Raw genomic sequence first — 22,224 nt, forward strand, 5'->3', positions numbered from 1 at the left:
AAGGGCTTTGTGCTCAGGCTACTTGTTGGATCCTTGTCCAAAGAAACTACTGAATTCTAGGGTTTAATGAGGCTATCTAGATCTTTAGTTCCTGGAAAGGCACCAGTCTCTTTTAATCATTTATAATAGGTATACCCCTCTAGATGGTGTTAGACCATAGCTTTCAACAGTCTTCATAGTCGGGACAAGAAATTCTAGAAGCTATCTTTCAAGCACATCTGAAGGACTTGTAATTCTTATTTTGTGGCTTCAACAACACCTGCGGAAAAGGGGAAATTGTGGAAAGATGTCCAAGTTCTATTCTTTCCTAGACACATGTCACTTTTCATTCCCATGTCCCATTTTCAGAGAACGAAATTGCTTGAGAGTATTCTGATATCACTGACTAGCCCTCAAAAACTCTAACTCAGAAGCTAACTATTTTTACACTCTCTTCTAAAGTTTTATGATGTGTTCACAGTGATATGGAATGAAATGAACCAACTTTTTACTTTTAAACATTTAATGTAACCCCCTCCCCTCAGCCCTTTATTGTAGGTGAACTATATGTAGTATGAGGTAGTGAGCAGTAACAACTCATAACAGTGAAATGATGCATGCATTTCATTACATAACCAAAAGTATATTTTGCCACCCAAATATTCATACAATTAGTTAAAAAAAATACCTTGCTGAAGTCAACAGTGCTGTTTTCTCTGCTCACATCATTTTTGGTTTCAATGTTTGGTGCTGACTGTGGAGAAACAAGCTGACCTGCTGGAAAAAATGGTTATTACAGAATACTAACAATTCTCTGTATTGTTGCAATGAAAACATTTGATAGAAGATGTATTTTAAACCAGACATATTTCATATTCTATCCACATGAAACATGTAATCAAAAGCAAAGCATAAATAAAAAATATTACCCTGTCTCTCCATGAGTCCTCCTTACAATTAGTTTTACCCCTTTATCTCACCCGGTTGTTTTTAAATCATTTTTATGTACATGCTGCCCGCTCTTTATCCTTATATTTGGTTCTTATGTTCTATGTATAGTGTTTATATGCTTTGATGTTCTACACTTTAATTTTATGTTCTTTATTTTACTGTAATTTTGTAATTTTTTTGTATTGTAATTTGTTGTTCGGGCTTGGCACCATGTAAGCCACTTCGAGCCCCCGTTGGGGGAGATGGTGGCAGGGTATAAATAAAGATTATTATTATTATTATTATTATTATTATTATAAAATCATATTATGTTCCCTGGGCAAATTATTAAACCTTTGCTTTTAGGGCAGATCAATGTATTATTACTACTGAAATCATCTATGGGTGGGAGCTTAAAAGCAAGTGAAAGAATCCAATGAGTACTGAGAACACAGCCTGAGTGGACCTGTAAAGACTACATAATATAGTTTGAAAAAGTTGTTTACTGTTTCATCAGACTGCAGAACTCAACTTGTGTTTACATTGCCACCATGAACTTAAAGGTGGTTAAGTACTGCTGCAGAAAATGTGCTTTCCAAGGAAATTCAGCTGATGACTATTAAAAGGAATACTTATATATGTTTCAACTCTATGGAGGAGAGAATCTCATTTCATCAAATAGAATTTACTTCCCATTTAGTGTGTTAAGGATTGACACTTGTTCAATTGCCATGCTTTACCACCGAGCAGAAGATCTACATGGACAGGTGGGGGGAGATTTATATCCACAGATTCTACCATCCACAACTTGAAATATAAAAACAAGTCCAAAAGAAAACCCTGATTTTGCTATTTTATATAAGGGGTATCATTTTACTAAACCATTGTATATGATGAGACTTGAGCACCCATTGATTTAAGTATCCATGGAAGGCCTGGAAATAACCCCAGGGGTCACTTGTACATTCAATAAAACACCAACCCCAGGGGTCTGTGGGGAAAGTCACAATATTAAAAAGAGCAAAAAATCCACACAATTCTGTGGAGTATTAAACTAGATGAACCAGCCTGGCATTTATTTAAACTAAAACTATTCCTTTCAAATACAGGTTGAGTATCCCTTATCCAAAACATCTGGGAACAGAAGTGTTTTGGATTTGGGGGGGGGGGATTTTGAAATACATATATAATGCAATATTTTGGAGATGGGAGACAAGTCTAAACACTACATTCATGTTTCATATACACCTTGTACACGTAGCCTGAAGGTGATTTAATGCACAATATTTTTAATAATAGCAAAGGTGGTACTATCTCAGCCACCCATGTGGACTATTTTGGATTTTGGAAGTATTTCAGTTTCTGGAATTCTGGATAAGGGATGCCCATCTTGCATGTATTTTAAGTCACAAAGGAAATCAGCCCAACACAACTATGACATCTCTATTCAGAGCAGAAATGTGGTAAAACTTTAAGTAGATGAATGTGTCTGCCTACATGTGAGGAAAGAGCCCATGTATGACATTTTGAAATTTTGTTGAAAGTGATTGACCAGGTTACTAATGAAAATTGCCATGTTGGAAGAAACTGATGTGAAGATATGAATGAACATTTGAATTGGCCTAAAGGTCATGCAAGATAGGTTTGTAGTACACTACCTCTGGACTTTCAAGGAGCATAGAGAACCCAAAAGGTTAGGAGATGAGAGAGGTACAGAGATGAGATGAGCCTGTTAGAGACAGATAACAACAAAGACAGAGCAAAATAAAGGAATATGAAGATGTGTCTGGCACAACAGTAGAGATTAGATTATGTACACAGTTTACTCATGGACACAAGAACATAAGGAGAAGGAAAGGTTTGCCATGAGATGGGAATGATCAAGAGTCACATGACCTTTATTTCAAGATTGTGGGTTGATCACATTTCTTATGTACAGAAGCAGTAAAACTATAAAGGATGGCTGAACATCAAAAACAAAAAGGGTCAACAGGTATGGCTCACTTCACAGAGAGAAAAGAAGCCCCAACTTTGTCAGATCTTGCAAAGATTGTCAGATCCTGCAGTCCGAAGGAGCCTTATATGTTCCAGGAATGAAGAACATGAATATCAAAGGACAAAGGGTATATTTTGCCCTGGTTATACATAACTACATAAATTAAACTCAAACAGGTGAAAATTCTAAGAAACTTGTCAGAATTTCCATCACACATCATGACCAGAAAGGCTTGGTGTTTATTCTTAATAGGTCATGGCTTCTAAATGGATCTCTGAACATGCTCAAAAGCATTCTGCTAATTCACATATTTGACAGCCTAGCAGTAGTTATTGTAGACCGTGTCTCTATTGCTGTGTTACAACAATTGGTCTACCACAACAAATATTATTTCAATGATATATATAAGTCACTTATTTAAAGAAAATAGCATGGGTCTCACCGTTCACTTAGAAAGAAAAGTAGTCTGCGTGTACTCCCAGTCATTTACAAGTAAATGAATGAAGGCTGAATAAGAGAAGTTCTCAGAGGTGATAAAACATGAACAGAGATGGGAGTGCTGTTATGCTTCATTTGGCATTTCATAGAAGATGTAATACTGGCCATGCCACTGCTGAGAAGGCATCTCATGCCTTGAAGGGAAATACTCACTATGGTTTTACACTAATTTAGGAAAGAATGTGCTTCTGATTGTTTTTAATCCTTATAGATTCTCATCAACACCGTAAGCCTGTGGCTCAACTGTACGGACTCCTGTAGCAGGTCACATGATCCTCTGCATAGAGAAAACTACTATGTCAAGAGCAAAGCTAGAGTCCTTCGCCCTGATATGTAATTTTCTTTACATTATTTTCTATGGACAGACATAATGATTCAAACCATCTCTCTACAATCTGAAGTCGTAAAGTCCAAACAAGGTTTCATAACTCAATAATGGTTGGGTATCCCTTATCCAAAATGTTTGTGACCAGGCATGTTTTGGATTTCAGATGTCTCAAATTTTGGAATACCTGTATTTGCTTACAAATATATAACAAGATGCCTTGGAGAAGGGAACAAACTCTAAACACAAAACTAATAACGAAATAAAGTTTGTGTACATTAACTCATTAGAAGGTGGTGGTGTCACTATCTCAGCAGCCATATGGACAATTTTGGATTCTGGAATATCTAGGATTTCAGAATTCTGGATAAGAGATGCTCAATCTGCATAAAAATATTTCAGTCAAGTAATCTTTAAGAAGTATAGTGAGATGAGAACTGACCATTTCAGAAAAATCATTTATCTGAACAGAATGTTTTCTCTTTTAAGGAAGACTCATCCCAGAAGCACCACATTCAGATGGCCATATTTGATGCCATCTGAATAGCCATGATAATTACTTTGCATTGCTTTGTATGCCACCCAAACAGCTCATAGGACTGCCCCAGCAAGACTATAACCTGCAGCATCTCTTCCATGTATCTGATCTTCTCGTGAACTCCCAGATAATTCCCTGGGAAGTACATACAAATGTCTTCATTCTGACAATGGAAATATTTGCTCTTCTCTAATGAAAATCTGGACATTAAACTCATTACAATATGGAATTGCATTAAAGCCAACTAACATTTATTATGATTCTAACAAGAGCTTGTTGTAGCTTTTGAAACTAAGATAAAATGCAATTTCTCAAGTGCAATTCTCACTGATAAAAAGAGGTACATGTTCAGCTTCATAAGGCTTTAAGAAGCCTGAAGACCACAACTTAGGACATTTAACACAATTACCTAGAATATGCTCACTGGTTTCAACTTGTCATTGTCTTATTATATAATGACAAGCAGATTTGAGATTTGGATCACGACTCCAGAGACCAGGATCTGAATCCTCACTTTACCACGGAAACCCACTATTTGACTTTGGGCAAATCACACCTTCTCAGCCTCCAAGGAAGACAAAAGCAAGCCTCCTCTGAACTAACCCTGCTAAGAAAACTCCAGGAAGGAAGCAGCCAACCTTTGAAGCTGCAAGGCGATTAAATGCTAATCAAGGTAGCTAATTGTAACCCTCACACTTGCCTCAAGCAGACAAGAGGTCTTTCTCCTACCCTTGACATTCCAAATATATATAAACCTCACTTGCCTAGTTTCCAATGGACCACAACCTCTGAAGATGCCTGCCACAGATGTGGCTGAAATGTCAGGAGAGAATGTTTCTGGAACATGGCCATACAGCCTGGAAGCCTCACAGCAATTCACAATATATTAATTTTACTTCCTTTAATATATTCCTTCTCTTCAGTTCAAACACAAAAAGTGATTTATAACTGAAAAAAATTAAGATCCTATGAGGGTAATGTAACATCAATGCACATAAATACATCCAATTTATTCATACTTCTGAAAGCAATAGAAAAACCGTTAAAAGTGAAGAAATCCAATAAGCTAACTCACAGCCCTGAACATCTGCAAAAAAAAAAGTGCTTGCATTGTCTTCTGATAATCTTGCTTTTTATTCCCCAGGGGTAAGAAACACTTGGTCTTCCAGATATTTGGGACTATAACTCTTATAATTAATTATGGCTAAGGTTTCTGTGGACTAAAGTCCAAAATATTTGGAGGGCAAAAAAGCTTCCCACTCTTATCACGCCAAGACCCCCATCCCATCAGTCCAGGTCTACTGCCAAATAAGTCCCATGTCCACATATCATAGCTGTAACTTCTCAAAATGAAGGGATCACAACTTTTCTCCCTATGATCTCAGTGGGATAATTAAGATGAATGCTTTCTGGTACACTACAAAGCATTTTAATACTCTGCAAGGATAGTGACATAATGTCATTTAAGACTGGGATGCCAGCTACCTTTTGTGCTGTTTTGAAGGTAGGGGTATAATCTCATATGTTAGATTTGACATAGTTTGCAAGATATGACTAGTAATTGAGGCGAAGGTAACTTGACACTTTACCATTTTTGTCCATGGAATGTGGTTCCGACTGCTTCTTGCCAATATCAGCAAAAGATCGAACAATTGGGATCCTATTGCTCAGCTTCTTCTGATTCTGATGATGGTGCTGCCTGAGCAAAGCCTCATGTACTCTCTGTCGGACATCTTCACTGAGCTGTCCTGAGCTTATTTGTTGATCAAGGATCATGTCTGAAAGGATAAAACATGAAAGTCTCATTCGCACAATACGCTGGTCTTGCCAAAATAATAATTAGCGACAAAATAATAATATTAAGATTTCATTACATGAATTCTCAATCTGAGAAAATGTATGATCCATTAGTTATTTCATCAATTAATTGGTAAATGTGATGTTAATTTAGAATAGTGATTCTCAAACTACCTGATGTAGATGACTGGCAATTCCTTCTGGCACCACCACCATGTGACAGTGATAGGCACCATATTTATCCCTGTAATTGTTCAATGTGGAGAGCTTACTGCATCTTTTACCTACAGTGCAAATATTTTTCAGGCAAATAGCAAAGACACAATCTGTTGAATAAAGACTATAGCTTATTGAAGCATACCAGTGATCCCCACATTTCTTGTTAGGCTATGGCTCAAGAAATTCCTGTCAATTGGTCAAATTGGCTGTGGCATGTGGAAATTGCAGTCTAACATTTGAGGATTCAATGTTGGAAACCACTGCCTTAAGACAACCTCCTGATTTGTTTGTGTATCTGACAAATTAGGCTGTAGGCCAGAAAATGTCAACCAGTTCATATGCGTCACATATCACATAGCAGCTAACCTCGGGGCTGGAAATGTCATGGCCCAGTGAAAAATAAATTAGCCACAAACACAGTAATTTTAAATGTCCTGTTAGGATTCCATCCACAGCTTAAATGCTGTTGTATGGGTTTCTATACAAGTATAATTGAAGGCATGGCAAACTGACATACTATATTTAACATACAATAAGTCTAAAGTTCCCAAATGAAATAAGAATCTCTCAACTCAACCACTAATTCAAATCTATCTATCAGGAGAATTCATATTCCCCTTTTCTCCCCAAATGGAATTTAGGGCTGCTAACAGTAGCTTTGGAAAGATGAATCCTAAACATAATAACAAATATTAAAATGGAGTGAAATATAATAATCAATAACACGTTACTAAAAACCATAAGACGTCCTTAATACATAGTTAAAACGTAGTTTCAAATAGCATATCACTTACGTACACAATACAATTCCAACATCTCACTTCAAAAGCCTACCTTTGTAGAGATATCATACACATATCTCTGTATGCAACCCTAAATGTTCTTACAGTTTATAGTTTTTATACACAATAACCTGTTTGTTCATAGGAGATATGTTCCTGAACTTACCATGGAAACAGGAAACTCTGAATAATATTGAATCCTATTGAAAGGAATGATTCCCACCAAATAATCTCACAGAATCACCCTGGGGAACCTAGAAAATTCCTTGAGGGAGCATATGTTTTATCAGTTGCAGGTACGTGAAACCACAAGTACTAGTCCCATGTAATGTGTTCTTATGAACCAAGAGAAAAACCTGTCGTATATCAACAAAACACTCCGTATAAAAAGACTGTCACTTGCAAGGCACAAGAGAGTTCTTATACTGTAGATATGTCCCACACATTCAGGCTTACATATTTATACAATCTGATAAAAGGCAATGTACATGACTAACATGTGATGAAAATTGCATTTAAGCACTGCCAGAAAAATTACGCCCAAATAAAATTAGTTAGAATTAATCAGCAAACTGAACTCCCAAAACCATTGGTCCCATTGACAGTGGGATTCTGAGAGTCATTATTCAAAAATCTGCACAGAAAGGATCTTCATGATAACAAGGTAGTCTGTCACCTACTGCCTAAATGGAGTGTACAAATTAATATTTGGAAGGGTATATTTGTTTTGAAAATGAAACAATACAGTCTTTACTCCTCATACAGATGCAAAATAGAATAAAGAGCAGATTTGAAGCAGAACAGTTGTGGGTGAGAAGTGGTCCTTTAATCTTTTTCTCTCTGGTCATGTGCACATACACACACATACACACATATGCACCTATACATCAACTTTTGGTGCATTTTCTTCCTTCTTTAAAGGAAAGCAGATGAAGATGTCTCAGAGAAAAAAGAAGGGCAAAAGAAAGACAAAGGGCCCTTCCACACTGCGCTTTATCCCAGGATCCGATCCCAGATTATCCACTTTAAACTGTAATATATGAGTCCCTACTGCCAGATAATCTGGGATAAACAGATAATCTGGAATCAGATCCTGGGATATGGGTCAGTGTGGAAGGACCCTAAGCTTTATTCATGCTTTGCAACTCTTTGATTCAGACCTGGCTTCTCCAATGAAGCCCATATCAGGTATGGAGATGAGAAACTATTTCAAGCAATACTTTTTCCAAAGTGTTTCATTTGCCATTCAAATGTAAAGTGTACACTGGGCAGTTTGGTCATTTGCAGTATAAATGCCAAAGCAGAAAATAGAAAGATGTTGATTTGAACTGTGCAAGACAGAGTTGCTAAAGGCTCAAAACAGAAAATTGTTTATTGGATTTATAGGGAATTAAGAAAGACCACTGCTATTTTTTTTTCATTAGTTTTGAATCCAGATCCGCATCTGAGTGCATTATCACACTACATTTAAAGAGTAGGTATGAGGTGTGGATCCACTTTAAATCCCATGGCTGCCACCTGTAGAATCTCCTGAAATCTGCTTTCCCCTCAAATCACTTGAAAATTAGAAGTGCCTCCTAAACTGGCAATGAACACATTAAATCCAGAGAAATAATGGACAGATTCATTTTTTGGAACTGCTCTCTTACATAGCATGGAAGTGCCAATCCAAGAGATCTGAGACACTGCAGCAAATAGGAAACCTTCCCAAACCTACTCCCAAAGACAAGGTGCATTGTACCCTACAGCAATGGTCATTTTAGCCCCTGAATACTTTCCTTTCTTCCTGTTGTATTTCTAAAGTTTCAGCTACATATTTAAGAAAGTGTTGCTCTTTTCTGATGCTCAAAATCTGCTTCCTGAGACAGATTCCTCTCTACATCTAATGGAATAACCAACCCTTAGACTTTGTGTAAAAGATGAAGAGGAAATAGTATAGAATCCCGAGACTGGGACGGAAGAGAGAAGGCTGAGAATGGAAGCTTCTAAAACACAGGATTAGACTTGCATTTGCAGTTTCTAGACTGTTTTTTAAAAAAAGAAATGATGTTAAATCTCCCCAAATTAATTTAAAACAACAGCAACTGAATCAGAAAGTCAATATATTTTCCAAGGAGAAGTGTGTCACACAGAATAGCTCTCACTACCTTTGTGTGAGTCATGGAGCTCTTTTGTTCAGAATATTCAGGTAGCTCACGATCTTTTTCTCCTAACCATCCCACATCACCCAGCAAGCTCAACCATGAAAGAAAAAAAACACACATATATATCAGAGCAGGCAGGATGAGTCAAGGTTTTGATAACTGTCAGGATTAAAGGAACAGATTTTTCCATTTAAAAAAACATTAAACTTAGATGAAGAAGCATCGTTTCTGTGTTAATTATGTTGACAGTGCCAGTGTGGTTTGATGACTTGAGTGCTGCACCAGAATCTTGAGAAACTGGGGTGGGCATGGAAAAGTACTGAGTGACCTTGGGCAAGTCACACTCTCTTAGCTTCAGAGACAAACAATGGGAAATCCCTATGAACACCTTGTCTGTTTAGGGTTACCATCAGTTGGAACAACCTGGGGCTACACAACACTAAAACCAATAATAACAGCATCAACCAATTGGTCATAAAAGGATATCAAAGAAGCTCATTTTGTGTGTTGATCATATAAAGGTTCTCAACATGACTAAAGAAACAGAGGAGAATTGAGGGAGTCCTACACTCCATCAGTGATCAAGCAGAAGATCCTACATGTAGTAGTATTTGTAGAAGTCATAGGATTCCAGTTTCCAAATAAGCCTTGGTGAGTAGATTATCTCCATATGAATACAATCCATATCTAGTATATGGATACTGGTACTTAGGTGATGAAGCTACATTACAGCAAGGCAGTTGAACAATGCAGCCTGAGTGTCGATCTAAAGATATGTGGATATCTTTTGTGCTATGAACAAGCAAAGTGGGTGAACGGAGACAGGCTGTACACTTCCCCCATATTGCTTTACTGAGATGCCATCTAACACTGCTTTGAAGACACAGGAATCTAATGGGCTTCCCAGAAACACTTAGTAAGCTATTGTGTGGGATAAGGTCTTGTAATCGTCTAGCAAATCCAGCTCTTGCATTCTAAAGTCCAATCTGTGCAGAAGACAACCAAAGGTCCATATCTGGCACTGCATTCTGATTTCCATCATATACTTTTCAAGATCTTGTAAGTTTGTAAGCAAGGCATTAAGCCTACTACCTTCCTATTTCTTCCCAACTTCTGGTTGACAGAGGTATATTGCAAATCAGCATCAGCACTGCAGTTCTAACCAGGTATGAGGATGCCTGCCACAGATGCAGGCGAAAGATCAGGAGAGAATGTTTCTAGAAAATGGCCATACAGCCTGAAAAACCTACAACAACCCAGTGATTCCGGCCATGAAAGCCTTCAAAAATGCATTCTAGCCGGGTAGTTTGCAGCAAAAATTGAAAGAGCTTAAGTGACACAGTAACACAATTTTATCATAAAGCAGAACTGGATAGTTTGGGTCCCCATTTCATCCCCAATGTTGTTGAGCAGCAATTCCTATTATCCTTAGTCAGCACAGACTATGGCAAAATGTGGTGGATGTTATAGACCATCAGCACCTGTAGAACACACATCCCCATCCTTATTCTAAGTGCATGAGAGCTGGATGTGATTTTCAGTTTGCATTATGCATACACTCAAAGACACATCTTTTTTCCCCTTTTTTTCCAGGGTGTGTGGTTGGTTATTAAACCTAACTGCCCACTTGGGGCCATGGCCTCCCATTAATTCCTCCATGATGCAGTAGAAAATGTAGAGATACACAACAGAGGACAAAGCAGAGTATTTGGATGTCATTGAATCAAAATGTCTTTTGCATCTGTAGAGCCTGTTTTTGTTTTTCACTCTTGCTTGTGGTACTGTCTGGTGGGAGGAAAATCCAGATAAGTGAACAGTTACATAAAAGGTACGGTTAAAAACCAGCACAGTTTGCATCAGAAATATTTCTCTTCTCTGTGGGAAGTCTTCAGGGCATTTTTTTTAAAAAAAAAATTGAATCTCTGCCATTGTAATGTCTTCAAAGTCTCTGTCTCTCATATATATTTCCTCTTATGGTACATATGCTCCTAGGCAACCTCTGCTCTGTAAAAGCTCTGCATTAACTGGTTTCAGTGAAATCTTTCTTTTTAGTCATACATACACTTCCACAAAAGCACCACATGCTGCTGAGAGAGACTAGCAATGTGCTGGGCATTGTGCCAGAGATGGGCAGAAAACAAGATCAGAGTCTACTAATATATGAAAGATTTGCACTAGGTCACAAGGGCTGTTGACTTTGGTTGCTTTATAACAGCCAAAATTAGAACTTTCTTTCGTTTTCTAAATCAGGTAGTTAAAATTCATGAAATGTAGCCATTTAGAAATAGATTGATACTTTCATGTGTGGGCCAACTTAATATGAGATACATATACTATGCAGCAAGCAATTTACTGCTTCCAGTTTGCAATCTTCTGAGTCTCCATTTTACTCCTCCTGAACCATTACTCTGATTGATGGGAACTAAGTTGGCAGACCTTGGAGTTCAAGTTATTAGCTCAAAGAATATTCTGCACGACACTTATCATCCTACTCATTAATTATTCCCTTTTTAGTACTTTGGAAATAATAATAAAAGGTATGTTCCCCTTATCCAAAATGTATGCATGGGACTGGAAATGTCTTGGATTTAGGGAAAAAAAATAGATTTTGAAAAATCTATATTTGCATAAACATACACAATGGTTATGTTGGAGATGGGACCCAAGCCTAAACATGAAATTCATGTGTGTTTCATAAACATAGTAAAGGTAAAGGTAGTCCCCTGACATTAAGTCCAGTCATGTCTGACTCTGGGGTGTGGTGCTCATCTCCATTTCTAAGCCAAAGAGCCAGCGTTGTCCGTAGACACCACCAAGGTCATGTGGCCGGCATGACTGCATGGAGCGCCGTTACCTTCCTGCCGGAGCGGTACCTATTGATCTACTCACATTTGCATGTTTTCGAACTGCTAGGTTGGCAGAAGCTAGGGTTGATAGCGGAAGCTCACGCTGCTCCCCGGAATCGAACCTGCGACCTTTCGATCAACAAGCTCAGCAGCTCAGTGCTTTAACCCACTGCGTCACCGGGGGCTCCATTCATAAACATAGACTGATGGTAATTTTATACAGGATAGTTTCAATAATTTTGTGCATGAAATAAAGTTTGTGGACACTGAACCATCAGAAAGCAAAAGTGCTCCTATCTCAGCCACCTATATGGACAATTTTGGAGTGTTTTGGATTTCAGAATTCTTGAGGTTTAACTTGTATAATTATTTATTGAAAATTAAAGTTTTATCAATCTCTGCCTAGATTAAATATATAACACCATTATATATAACACTTAAAGAATATTCAAAACTGATACCTATTAAAACAATGGAGACAACTTTTAATATTCACAGTTTAACAATTTGCGGATTAAACCTATGAGAAGAAACTGGTCTTTATTGCTATTTCAAACTCAGACACTGAATCCAACAGGTGGCAATTAATTCCACAATCTGGGCCAGTTAAAGAAACTATGCAAACTGGTAATCTATCCATAGAAACAGACTGATGACCTCAAACTGCAAATGTTTACGACTTCTCAGAACTGATGAGAATAAAATATTTCCAAAACAATTTTCTAGATAGCATCTAACTGGGCAGGGACAAAGATCTAGCCATTCTTAATCCTGGCTGCCAAATGGTGCTTACAAAAAGCTTCAATAATCTGGTGCATTAATCATATTCGTGGCGAATGAAAAAGAATGGATTTGGTTCTTTTCCAAGCTTCCTGTTCTGAAATGACCATGTATGTGACCTCTCAGTTAACTTGTTGACAAAATAAGTTAATAAGGTTAGCAAAGGTCTGGTATTCCTGCTAAAACCATCTATGAAAAGTACAGGTTATAAGTTACATCAGCAGGTAAGCAGAAAATATTGTGTGCTCTCTCATACTCACTCTACTCAGTACTATGCTAGCTTATCCCTTAACCAGAATTCTGAAATCCAAAATACTTTGAAATTGTCCAGTTGGATGGCTGGACAATTGAGCAACACCTTTGCTCTAAGACGATTCAATGCACACAAATGTCTTCTCATGTACAAAATGATTAAGGCTATTGTGTACAAAATTACCTTCAGGTTATGTATATAAGGTGTACAAGAAGCAAATGGATTTTGTGTTTAGATTTGATCCCAAATCCATAATATTTCATTATGTACATACATGCAAATGCAGATATTCCAAAATCCAAAAAAAATTCCTGAATTCAAAATAGCCAAGCATTTTGGATCAAGGATAATCACCTTGGACCTCATCAGACAGGTTTTAAAAAAGGCATTTTGCATGGCTGGTCATGCCTCCTTTTGCCCCCTTTTGCCATGTCTGTGGCATCCTGTATTGGCAGACATTTCTACATCTTGGGCAACACCAATGATATAGGTAAGTTTACTGCAATATTCTCTCTTTATAGTGTTATTTTCATGCTTCACCCATCTGATGGGGGGAGCGATGGGGTGCAGCATGCTTCATAGCTATTTCTCCACCCTTCCCTTTCCCTAGCAAAGAGGAGGGTGGATGTGCAGCTCACAAGAGTTGTTCCACAGCTTTCCTCTAGCCTCCAAAATGTTACTGGGGGGGGGGGGGCATATTGAGATGAGGTCCCTTGTATTATTATTGTTTCCTCAGCACTAAAAGAGGAAAATCAGGAATGGAAAGATATGAGATTTGCAGGGCATTTTTTTTGAGTTAATAACTTGAGCTCCAAGATCTACCAACTTAATTTCATTAATCACAGAAATCAGACCCATGACCAGAAAAAAAATGGGGGGGGGGGGGACAATTTTTTTAGCAAATCATTAAGATTAGGTCCATAACACATAATTCTATTACTCATTCTATATTTTTAAATAGACTTAAATCAAATTTCTATTTTAGCTTCAAAGTTTCAATCTAAAAAACCTAAAATGATTCTTCATTGGTAATTTAGTGGTTACAAAAGAATACCTGTTGGAAACACTTGAAAACTGTATCAATACACTTTGACAGAAATCAGGCTTCATTGATAAACTTCAGTGGACACTCAAGAGTGCAAGTCTAGCCAGTTTTTCTTGCCCAATTGTGCTTCTTATATATGTTTTCAAACATTTAAAAGTTGAAAACAGCCTTTCATTTGTAGCTGTTGACATTGGAAATGTTGTAGAAATCTGAAGAAGTTTCTTCACATTCGTAAAAAATACCTGTCTATCACAGACAAAATATGCTTCCAGTGCATTTGATGCTTTCTCTGCAGGTGTAATCTTTTTCCATTTTCTACACCACAGGTCAAATTCTTCTATCAATGTGTCAATATCTTGAAGACATTCATTGTAAAGTTCTGTGCACTTGTTCAAGTTGAACTTTAAATGGCCACAACTAATAGGGAGGAACACTTGCAGTTCCTCAACTACTTCCCTGTGTACATATTTAGACTATAATATTCCATTGGTACTGGTGGTTGTCTGGATGTTGCTTTTACAAGTCTGCCTTGAACGGATTCAAGGAATCCTAGCTTCTGCACCCAAAGACGCCACCACCAATCTTGCCATGTCAAAGATCTTCTGAAATTCTTTCACAGATTCTGAGTGCATCTTCCTGGCTTTTTCTAAGAGACTGTCAACATGTTGCAGACTGCAGAAAATGTAATGTCTTTGCAATGTTTTGTTAAGCTAAAGGGATGATGATAGAAGCTTTCTTAGGATGTGCATCGTTTCTACAAATTCAGTATTCAGAACAGCTAAAAGAAGGTGTCCAGCTTGGGAAGAAACCTCACTGTTGTATAGAGGGCTCTCTTTTAGTTCTTCAAGTGTTCTCATGACCATACTGTACAGTTCAACACATTGTAAAACTACATCAAATAGCTTAACCCAATGGGTTTCACAAAATGGCAACAGGTTGTTTGCTCTTGATTAAGAGAAACAGTATTTTATATTTTTCTTCAACAGATCCAGTCTGATGAATGATGCTCTAAAGAAATTACACAAAGATGATATTGTTCCTTGAAAGTTTCTGACAGGTGGAATGCTGCAAGTCTTTGCTAAGGCTAGATTTAGTGAGTGAACATTGCAGTGGATGTAGATAGCCACTGGATACTTCTGCAATATAATTGCCTGTGCACCACTAATATGACCACTCATATTAGTACCTCAATCATAATCCTATCCACACAAATACTGCAAGTTCAGCCCATTTTCCAGTGTTTTCAAAATAATGGCTACAAGTTCTCCACCTGTCATATCACTTATCTTCACAAAGCCTATAAAATCTTCTCTTATTCTTGCAGTTTCAACATCAACATACCTTATGGAGAGCAATAACTGTTCTGAGGTACTCACATTCAAAATTTAATCTGCCAGAACAGAGAAATGCTGTGATGCATTGCATCTTACAACACATTTTTTTTTACAATTGTGTCACCACACATGTCCATTAGTTCATTCTGTATTTAAGGACTAGTATACTGGGCATTCATAGCTGCAGTTTTAACATGTCTTTTCAGATCAGTGTATCCTGATCTGGCACGAGATCTCACCAAGGCTGTGAAATTACCATCACTGTGCAAAGGTTCTTCACAGGTCATGAATAATTGCTTTCTCTTAAAGCTAGTTCTTTTTGACCACAAAGAACAATAGTTTCCACAACTGGCAGAAGTTTCTTTCTGTTTTCTTCTGCTTTCTTCTTATTTCCTTTATAATGATGACGGGTTGCATCAAGATGTTTCCCACTGTGAATTCTTAAACTACTGCCTTCTTGATCATCAATATTTGGCTTATTCCTTTTTGCCATGAACTCAAAAATATTCATTTGCTTTGATAGACATTTAGGTATCTTCTGGAGACAAGTGGGTTAAAAGAAACACTAACAGTAATTAACAGGGCTTTAAGTCTCAGAACTGCAATTCAAGCTAGCAGACAATTGCATAATAAGATAGCTGTGTTTTGAATGACCTATATCTGCTTTCATGCCTTCATGGGGAGGAAGAAGGTGGAGAGAGGTTCAGAGAGAGCTCTGAAAGGGAGAAGAGCAAGAGAGCAGTGATGTAACTACTTTCAGGTGTTTTTTTAATAATATATCAAAAACAATTAAAGAGACTTACATGCAGTAAAAACAAATGAAACTACATAATAAAATGTATAATTGTGTTCAAATTTTACAAAAAATGTTGATTAAAATCAGAGACACAGTATTTTGAAAGATTTTGTATACATGCATTCTCAAGTTAAATTAGAATATCTAAAAATCAAGATCAATGATGCACTCATATTATTACATTTTTAGAAACTACACAGAAATATCTTTAATCTGATGCCTAGTTATTCAAAAATATTTTATAGTTTAGGAGAAATTAAAGTATAAATGTTTAAAGCAAGCGCAACTTATCATAGTCGTTATATACCTGGAGACATCATAAACTGTGTTTAAACTTAAGTTTTTTATGGAGTTTAACCTGGGGAGTTTGATTTGAATGTCAGTTTGGGTGCAATATATCATCTTCACATCAAAAATCTTGATCAAACATCTGTGATATCAAAAATTGGTTGCTTCCACTATGTCAGCTATTGCTGCTATTGCAATCTAAATCAGTGGAAAGGCAGATAATGATAGTTTGAAAAAAAATATCAAGGCTTAGCATGAGGATTTGGTTAAGCAGTGAAAATTCATGAGTAAACCAGGTTTGTATTTTAAGCTGAAACATTGGGGGGGGGGGGTGAAATGAAAAATGAGTCACAGAAAGAAGAAATAAATGATGAAAGAAACATGGGGACAAAGGGGCAAAAGCATAGTAGTATATCAGTTGCATAATCCAATAACATCTATGCATGAAATACATATCTGGCTTCCAATTATGAAATACATATATATATATTTGTAAAATCATTTCCATACAGCCTGGCTCTGTCTTGCTTATGGAAGTGGCTGGACTGAAATGAAATTTCATGCAAAGGGGAAAGAGAGAGGCACAACTTGTACCCAAACAGTACAATACCTCCTACTCGAGTTTTCCCAGCACTTTATCTCAAAGTCTGCAAGACATCCTGAGTCATTTCCATCTAATTTCCATCCATTACTCCAAGAACAGCAGTTCTCTAAAGCTAAACATTCTTTGCATACAGGTTCTCCAAAATGCCCAACAATACAACAGGGATATAGTGTTCAATAATAAATTGATGCTACAAAAATATCTCCCCAGCTGTTGTTACTGGGGAGATTGTAACCAAAATAAAGTCTAGTTTTATTATGTAGGCTGCCGAGGTGAGCACTTTGGCATCACATACACTAAAACGATAACACTATAGAGAAGATTGGCAATGACTGCCTTCATTCTTGCTAATCAAAATATCTCATGGGCCTTTTCACACTACATGGTTATGGCAGTATGATTCCTCTTTAACTGTCATGACTGCATACAACAGATTTCTGGAGTTTGCCGTTTGCTCAGAGGCACCAGAGGAGCTTTTTTGGTGAGGCTTCCTAGGATATCAGCCTCAGCTGGCAACTCCAGGATCCCACTGGATTTCAACATAGCAGCTGAAGTGAAATTCTAATGCCATAACCACATAGTTGTATAGCATGAAAGGGTCCAGGTCTGTATCACTGGTTCAAAGCTATTACAATGTCTTCTTCTGGCCTAACAACTATCCCACAGCAGTTGTCATTCTATTCCATACCAATTTCCAAGTCACCATGCAGAGCACATAATAATAGTTTAATCTGTAACCAGCACACAGACAAGTGATTTACACAAATAATAGATATATCTACAGTATGAACTCCATATCGGTGGATGTTATGTTCCTAGACTTGCTGTGAATACACGAAATCATGAAAAATAACAAACAATATTCAAATGAATCACACTGGAGGACCTAGGAAATGCCTAGAGTGGACATCTTTTCTAGGCATTTTCTACATCCTCCATTGTGACTCAATGGTAGCTTCCAGCAGATGCATACCAAAGAATCACCTTGGAAGATGTAGAAAGCGTCTAGAAAGAACATTCTTTTTGGAGTCATATAGATTTACATAAATAGGAACTTAAGTTGTATGTTTATTACACACCTCGGTAGAAAGAAATGTTATAGTTGTGAAATCCATATTGTTAAAATACATTAAAACACAATAAACACAATTTCTAATAAGTGGAAGCTGCAAAAAAACCCTGCAGTGAAATAAGGCTGTCAGAATAAAAAACGGGTAACTTTGTTTTGAACAACCAAAGGACACCATGAACAGATCATGAACCCTTAAAAATAATAACAATAATTGTAGCCCTCACACACTTTTGGGGAATAGGGACTCCAGAATGAATAATGTTTTATAAAGTTAAGGAAAACACATCACTCTTATTTGGCTGATACTGAGTGACAGCTGTCCAGAAGCTGTCTAGAGGGGGCAAAGTCTAGATGTGGTCTGACTGGTTCCTGCTGATAAAAGATCTCTGAAGACAATACTAAACATCCTAATTTACATGCTGCAGATTCCTAGATTCAATACTCAAAGTCCTGATTTACGTGCTGTAGATTCCTAGATGATTCAGCAATCACAAGACCCAAGAAAGGCAAAAAATGATGAGAGAAAACAAACTTATTTCTGTTTTTGATACAATTCCCAAAACTCTTCACATCCTGGCTAGGGTTTTCTGGGAGCTTAATTCCAAAAAAGTAACATTTCCAAACTCTTGATTCTGAAACTGTCCAATAACTACTATCACTTATTTCTCTAGAACAGTCCAAACATCTCCCTCTGCCCATTATGGAGCTATGTTTATATATATATATATATATATATATATATATATATATAGTGATACAATACTGTGAAGCAAGACTGGAGGTTCCATGGAGTTCAACAGGGATGGACTTCCAAATGCATGTGTATGGTGTATAGAGAATGAAGCAGACTCCGCAAATGAACCAGAATGTATCTAGAACATGGCTATGGCAGGTGAGATCCAGATAGGCCCTTGCAACTGTCTCTACTCCCAAAGACATTTTGCATCTCAAATAGCTGCCACATGACAAATTACACTTAAATCTGAGAAGTTTGAAGAAGGGCTCAAAAATCTGGTGTTCATAAAATAAATGTCAAAATATGTACTTGTTGCACTGAGTAATTTGGACAAACTTAATTTAACAGGGGGGTGGACAAATGGGAAGAAGAAACAGGCATATCTCCATCATCCTTTAGCCCAGAAGCAAATGAAAAGCCCGCCTTCCATCCCAACTGCCACTGTCCTGGCCTCAAAGAGGGAGAAGAAGAGGAGTGCACTGCTCCATTATGCCCAGGCCCAAAAGCAGATGAAAGTCTCTTCCTGCACTCCAACTGTCTCCACCCTGGGCTCTGAGGGGACAAACAGGAAGACACAGGATACCAACAGGACTAGTGACTACTGTTTAATCTATTCACAGCTGACAAAATATGTCTGCTTTAGGAATTTTTAGGTCCGCCAGGTGATTCTATGGTATGCTTCCACCAAGACCTAGCAAATTCCTAGAGAGGATACCTCTCTAGAAATTTCCTAGATTCTTTGGGGTAACTTCCAGCAAAAGTTGTTCATTTCAACAAGGTTCCATATTGTCTATGGTTTTCAGTTTCCCCAGTAAGTTCAGGAACATCCCCCTGTATTTCAAATACTCTACAAATGCACTTTTTTTCAACAGCTTCCTGATTTACAACTTCTATACTCGCCTTCTGGTAACCAGCACCTTCCTTTCAACAAGAATCACACCCAAAGCATAAATGTCTTCACCTTCAAAGTTCGTTTCCACAACTCATAATCCTTCGTGCCTTCATAATAATCTTGGAAATATCAACACCAGTGTCATGCTATATATAGCATATGTTTTTTTTAAAAAAAAAATGCTACTTCTGTTACAAGTTGAGGTGGTTCTATTTATTTAGAAGGATGGTATGAAGAAATACTACCATTTATATTTGATTGTGTGATACTCTTGCTTACCTGCAATTTCTTCTAAAGAATTTGCCCTCATGTCTAGTAACACTGTGCCATTGAGGATACAACTTCTCACTTCAAACAAACTGTGAAGCGACAAAGTGGCAACATATGGCTTACTCCACCTCTCTCCCCCATCTTCAACATCTTCTTCAAACTTCAGCCACCTGAGAAAAGAAAAAGTTTACTCAGCTATTTTCTTTGGGGAGCTACACCGGCAAGGGCTGCTGAACATTACAAGAAAACAACACTATATAATTCCCATGAAACTGCGCTGGAATAAACCCAATGAATCAACTGCTTAATGGTAACTTAATACTCAATTAAATAGCACTGATTCAATGGGTCTTCTCCACTTTGAACTAAGATTGCAGAAGGCATATATTATTTTATTTGTTGCTATTTGTTGATTATATTGGTTCCAATTGCCTCCCCAAAGAGCTGTGAGTTATAGGAAGCTGGAAAAGGGTAAACAAGATTGATGCCTTAGAAGTGACTTGAATCTACAGTTCTACATTTGAACTTAGTCAGAAAGCTGAGAAGCAAATTGATAGATAATACTCTACAACTGCATTTAACAGAGTATAGTGAGTCCATGGTAGCCCCTAAGGCAGTGGTTCTCAACCTGGGGTCCCCAGATGTTTTTGGCCTACAACTCCCAGAAATCCTAACAGCTGGTAAACTGGCTGGGATTTCTGGGAGTTGTAGGCTAAAAACATCTGGGGACCCCAGGTTGAGAACCACTGCCCTAAGGCGTGGTTCCAGACACACACCCACACATGCGTGGAAGACAAAGTCTGTGGATACTCAAGTCCTGTTAAATGCAGTGGTGTTGTAAAATGGTGTCCATTATATAAAATAGTATAATTAAGGTTTACTTTTTTAGATTTGTGTGTGTGTGAATATTTTTCAAAACCTGGATTGTTGAATCTGTGGATGCAGAATTCTTGGCTATGGAGGATTAACGATAAAGTAATTATGTATTCTTTGAACTATTTTTTATTCCAAATAGAATACCACTCATAGTAAGGGTAGTCTCTTATGAAACATATCTACTATGACCAACATGCTAAATACAATGGAGACCTGGATGCATTGCTCCAAAAATATTAAGAATGAGAATTTCAATGCACTACAACTTTGTGAGGTAGGTTAGTCTGTAAAATAATGCTCTACCATAGGCAACCAAAGAGAACAGCATTCTGAGACGATATTAGCTGAGGGTAAGGAATGCCACCCTTCACATTCCCAGGAGTTATCAGCAGATCAATGCCTGCTTTACTGGAACTTTGTTAGATTTAGGATTTACCCTAAAAGCCTATTACTTCAGGATTAGTGTTGCAAAAAGCATTATGTAATGCCTCTTCTACCTCATTACAGTAAATAGTAGTCATTCACTATATTATATTTTCTAATCGGGGGAAAAGTAAGTTCAATAAAATACTTGTGAGCAGCATACCTCCATTTCTAACTTTACTATTCATCTGGGTAAGTGTTTAAATCCAATGTTTATTCATTTTTGGTTCAATCTGTTTTTCTCCAGAAATGAATTTAAAATATGTTCATCAATTTTCATCGGATAAAAGAAAGGAGCGAGAGAGAGAAATCTAGCTAAAGATCTTTCATGTTAATGCTTTTATTCATTGCCATTTCCATTAATTTCCTCCCCTATAAACATGCTCTGACCTACAAAATATAAAATCCAGCTGTGGCAACATCTGGCTTTGTAGAGTGATGTCACGGGAAGCAAAACTAGCTAGGAGGTGGATTTAAATGCACCCTTGGTTGAAATCTAAATGGCCATTTGAGGAGGGAGGCTTCCTTGTGTCTTTGAAAGGTCGCACCATGTTTTTGGATGCTGAGCAGAGAACTTCCTGAAAACAGGCATTCACCTGGCTGTCTCCCTCCATTCGGCATCCTCTCCTTCACGCCAGCAAAGTTCATCCAGTTCTGTGAACAGGTCATGGGGAATGTGTTCCTCGTCATCGTCTTCTGTTCCCAAAATAAACTGTACCCTTTGTGAAGGGGTGTCTAGAAAAAAGAGAAAGGAGAAAGGGAGTAACATCAAAACATCAAAAGCTTATTGAAACAGCTAAG

At 37.5% G+C, this 22,224-nt stretch overlaps 1 protein-coding gene across 6 annotated transcripts in view; it reads right to left on the reverse strand.

Annotated features, from left to right (window-relative positions):
• Nucleotides 1-22,224, reverse strand: part of SLC4A10 (solute carrier family 4 member 10) — a 199,634-nt gene that overhangs the window by 65,790 nt on the left and 111,620 nt on the right. For 4 of the 6 annotated variants that reach the window (XM_060777869.2, XM_060777832.2, XM_060777851.2 and 1 more), the window contains 4 exons: nucleotides 22,020-22,158; nucleotides 20,134-20,294; nucleotides 5,856-6,044; nucleotides 668-756 (listed from right to left, as the gene is read on the reverse strand). In XM_060777869.2, the coding sequence (XP_060633852.2) occupies nucleotides 668-756; nucleotides 5,856-6,044; nucleotides 20,134-20,294; nucleotides 22,020-22,158 (578 nt within the window). The remainder of the gene's footprint in view (nucleotides 1-667; nucleotides 757-5,855; nucleotides 6,045-20,133; nucleotides 20,295-22,019; nucleotides 22,159-22,224) is intronic. The other 2 variants (XM_060777877.2, XM_060777840.2) reach the window with 1 other exon arrangement.

This window comes from Anolis sagrei, chromosome 1, assembly GCF_037176765.1.
Source record: "Anolis sagrei isolate rAnoSag1 chromosome 1, rAnoSag1.mat, whole genome shotgun sequence".
In the NCBI taxonomy this organism is placed as follows: domain Eukaryota; kingdom Metazoa; phylum Chordata; class Lepidosauria; order Squamata; family Dactyloidae; genus Anolis; species Anolis sagrei.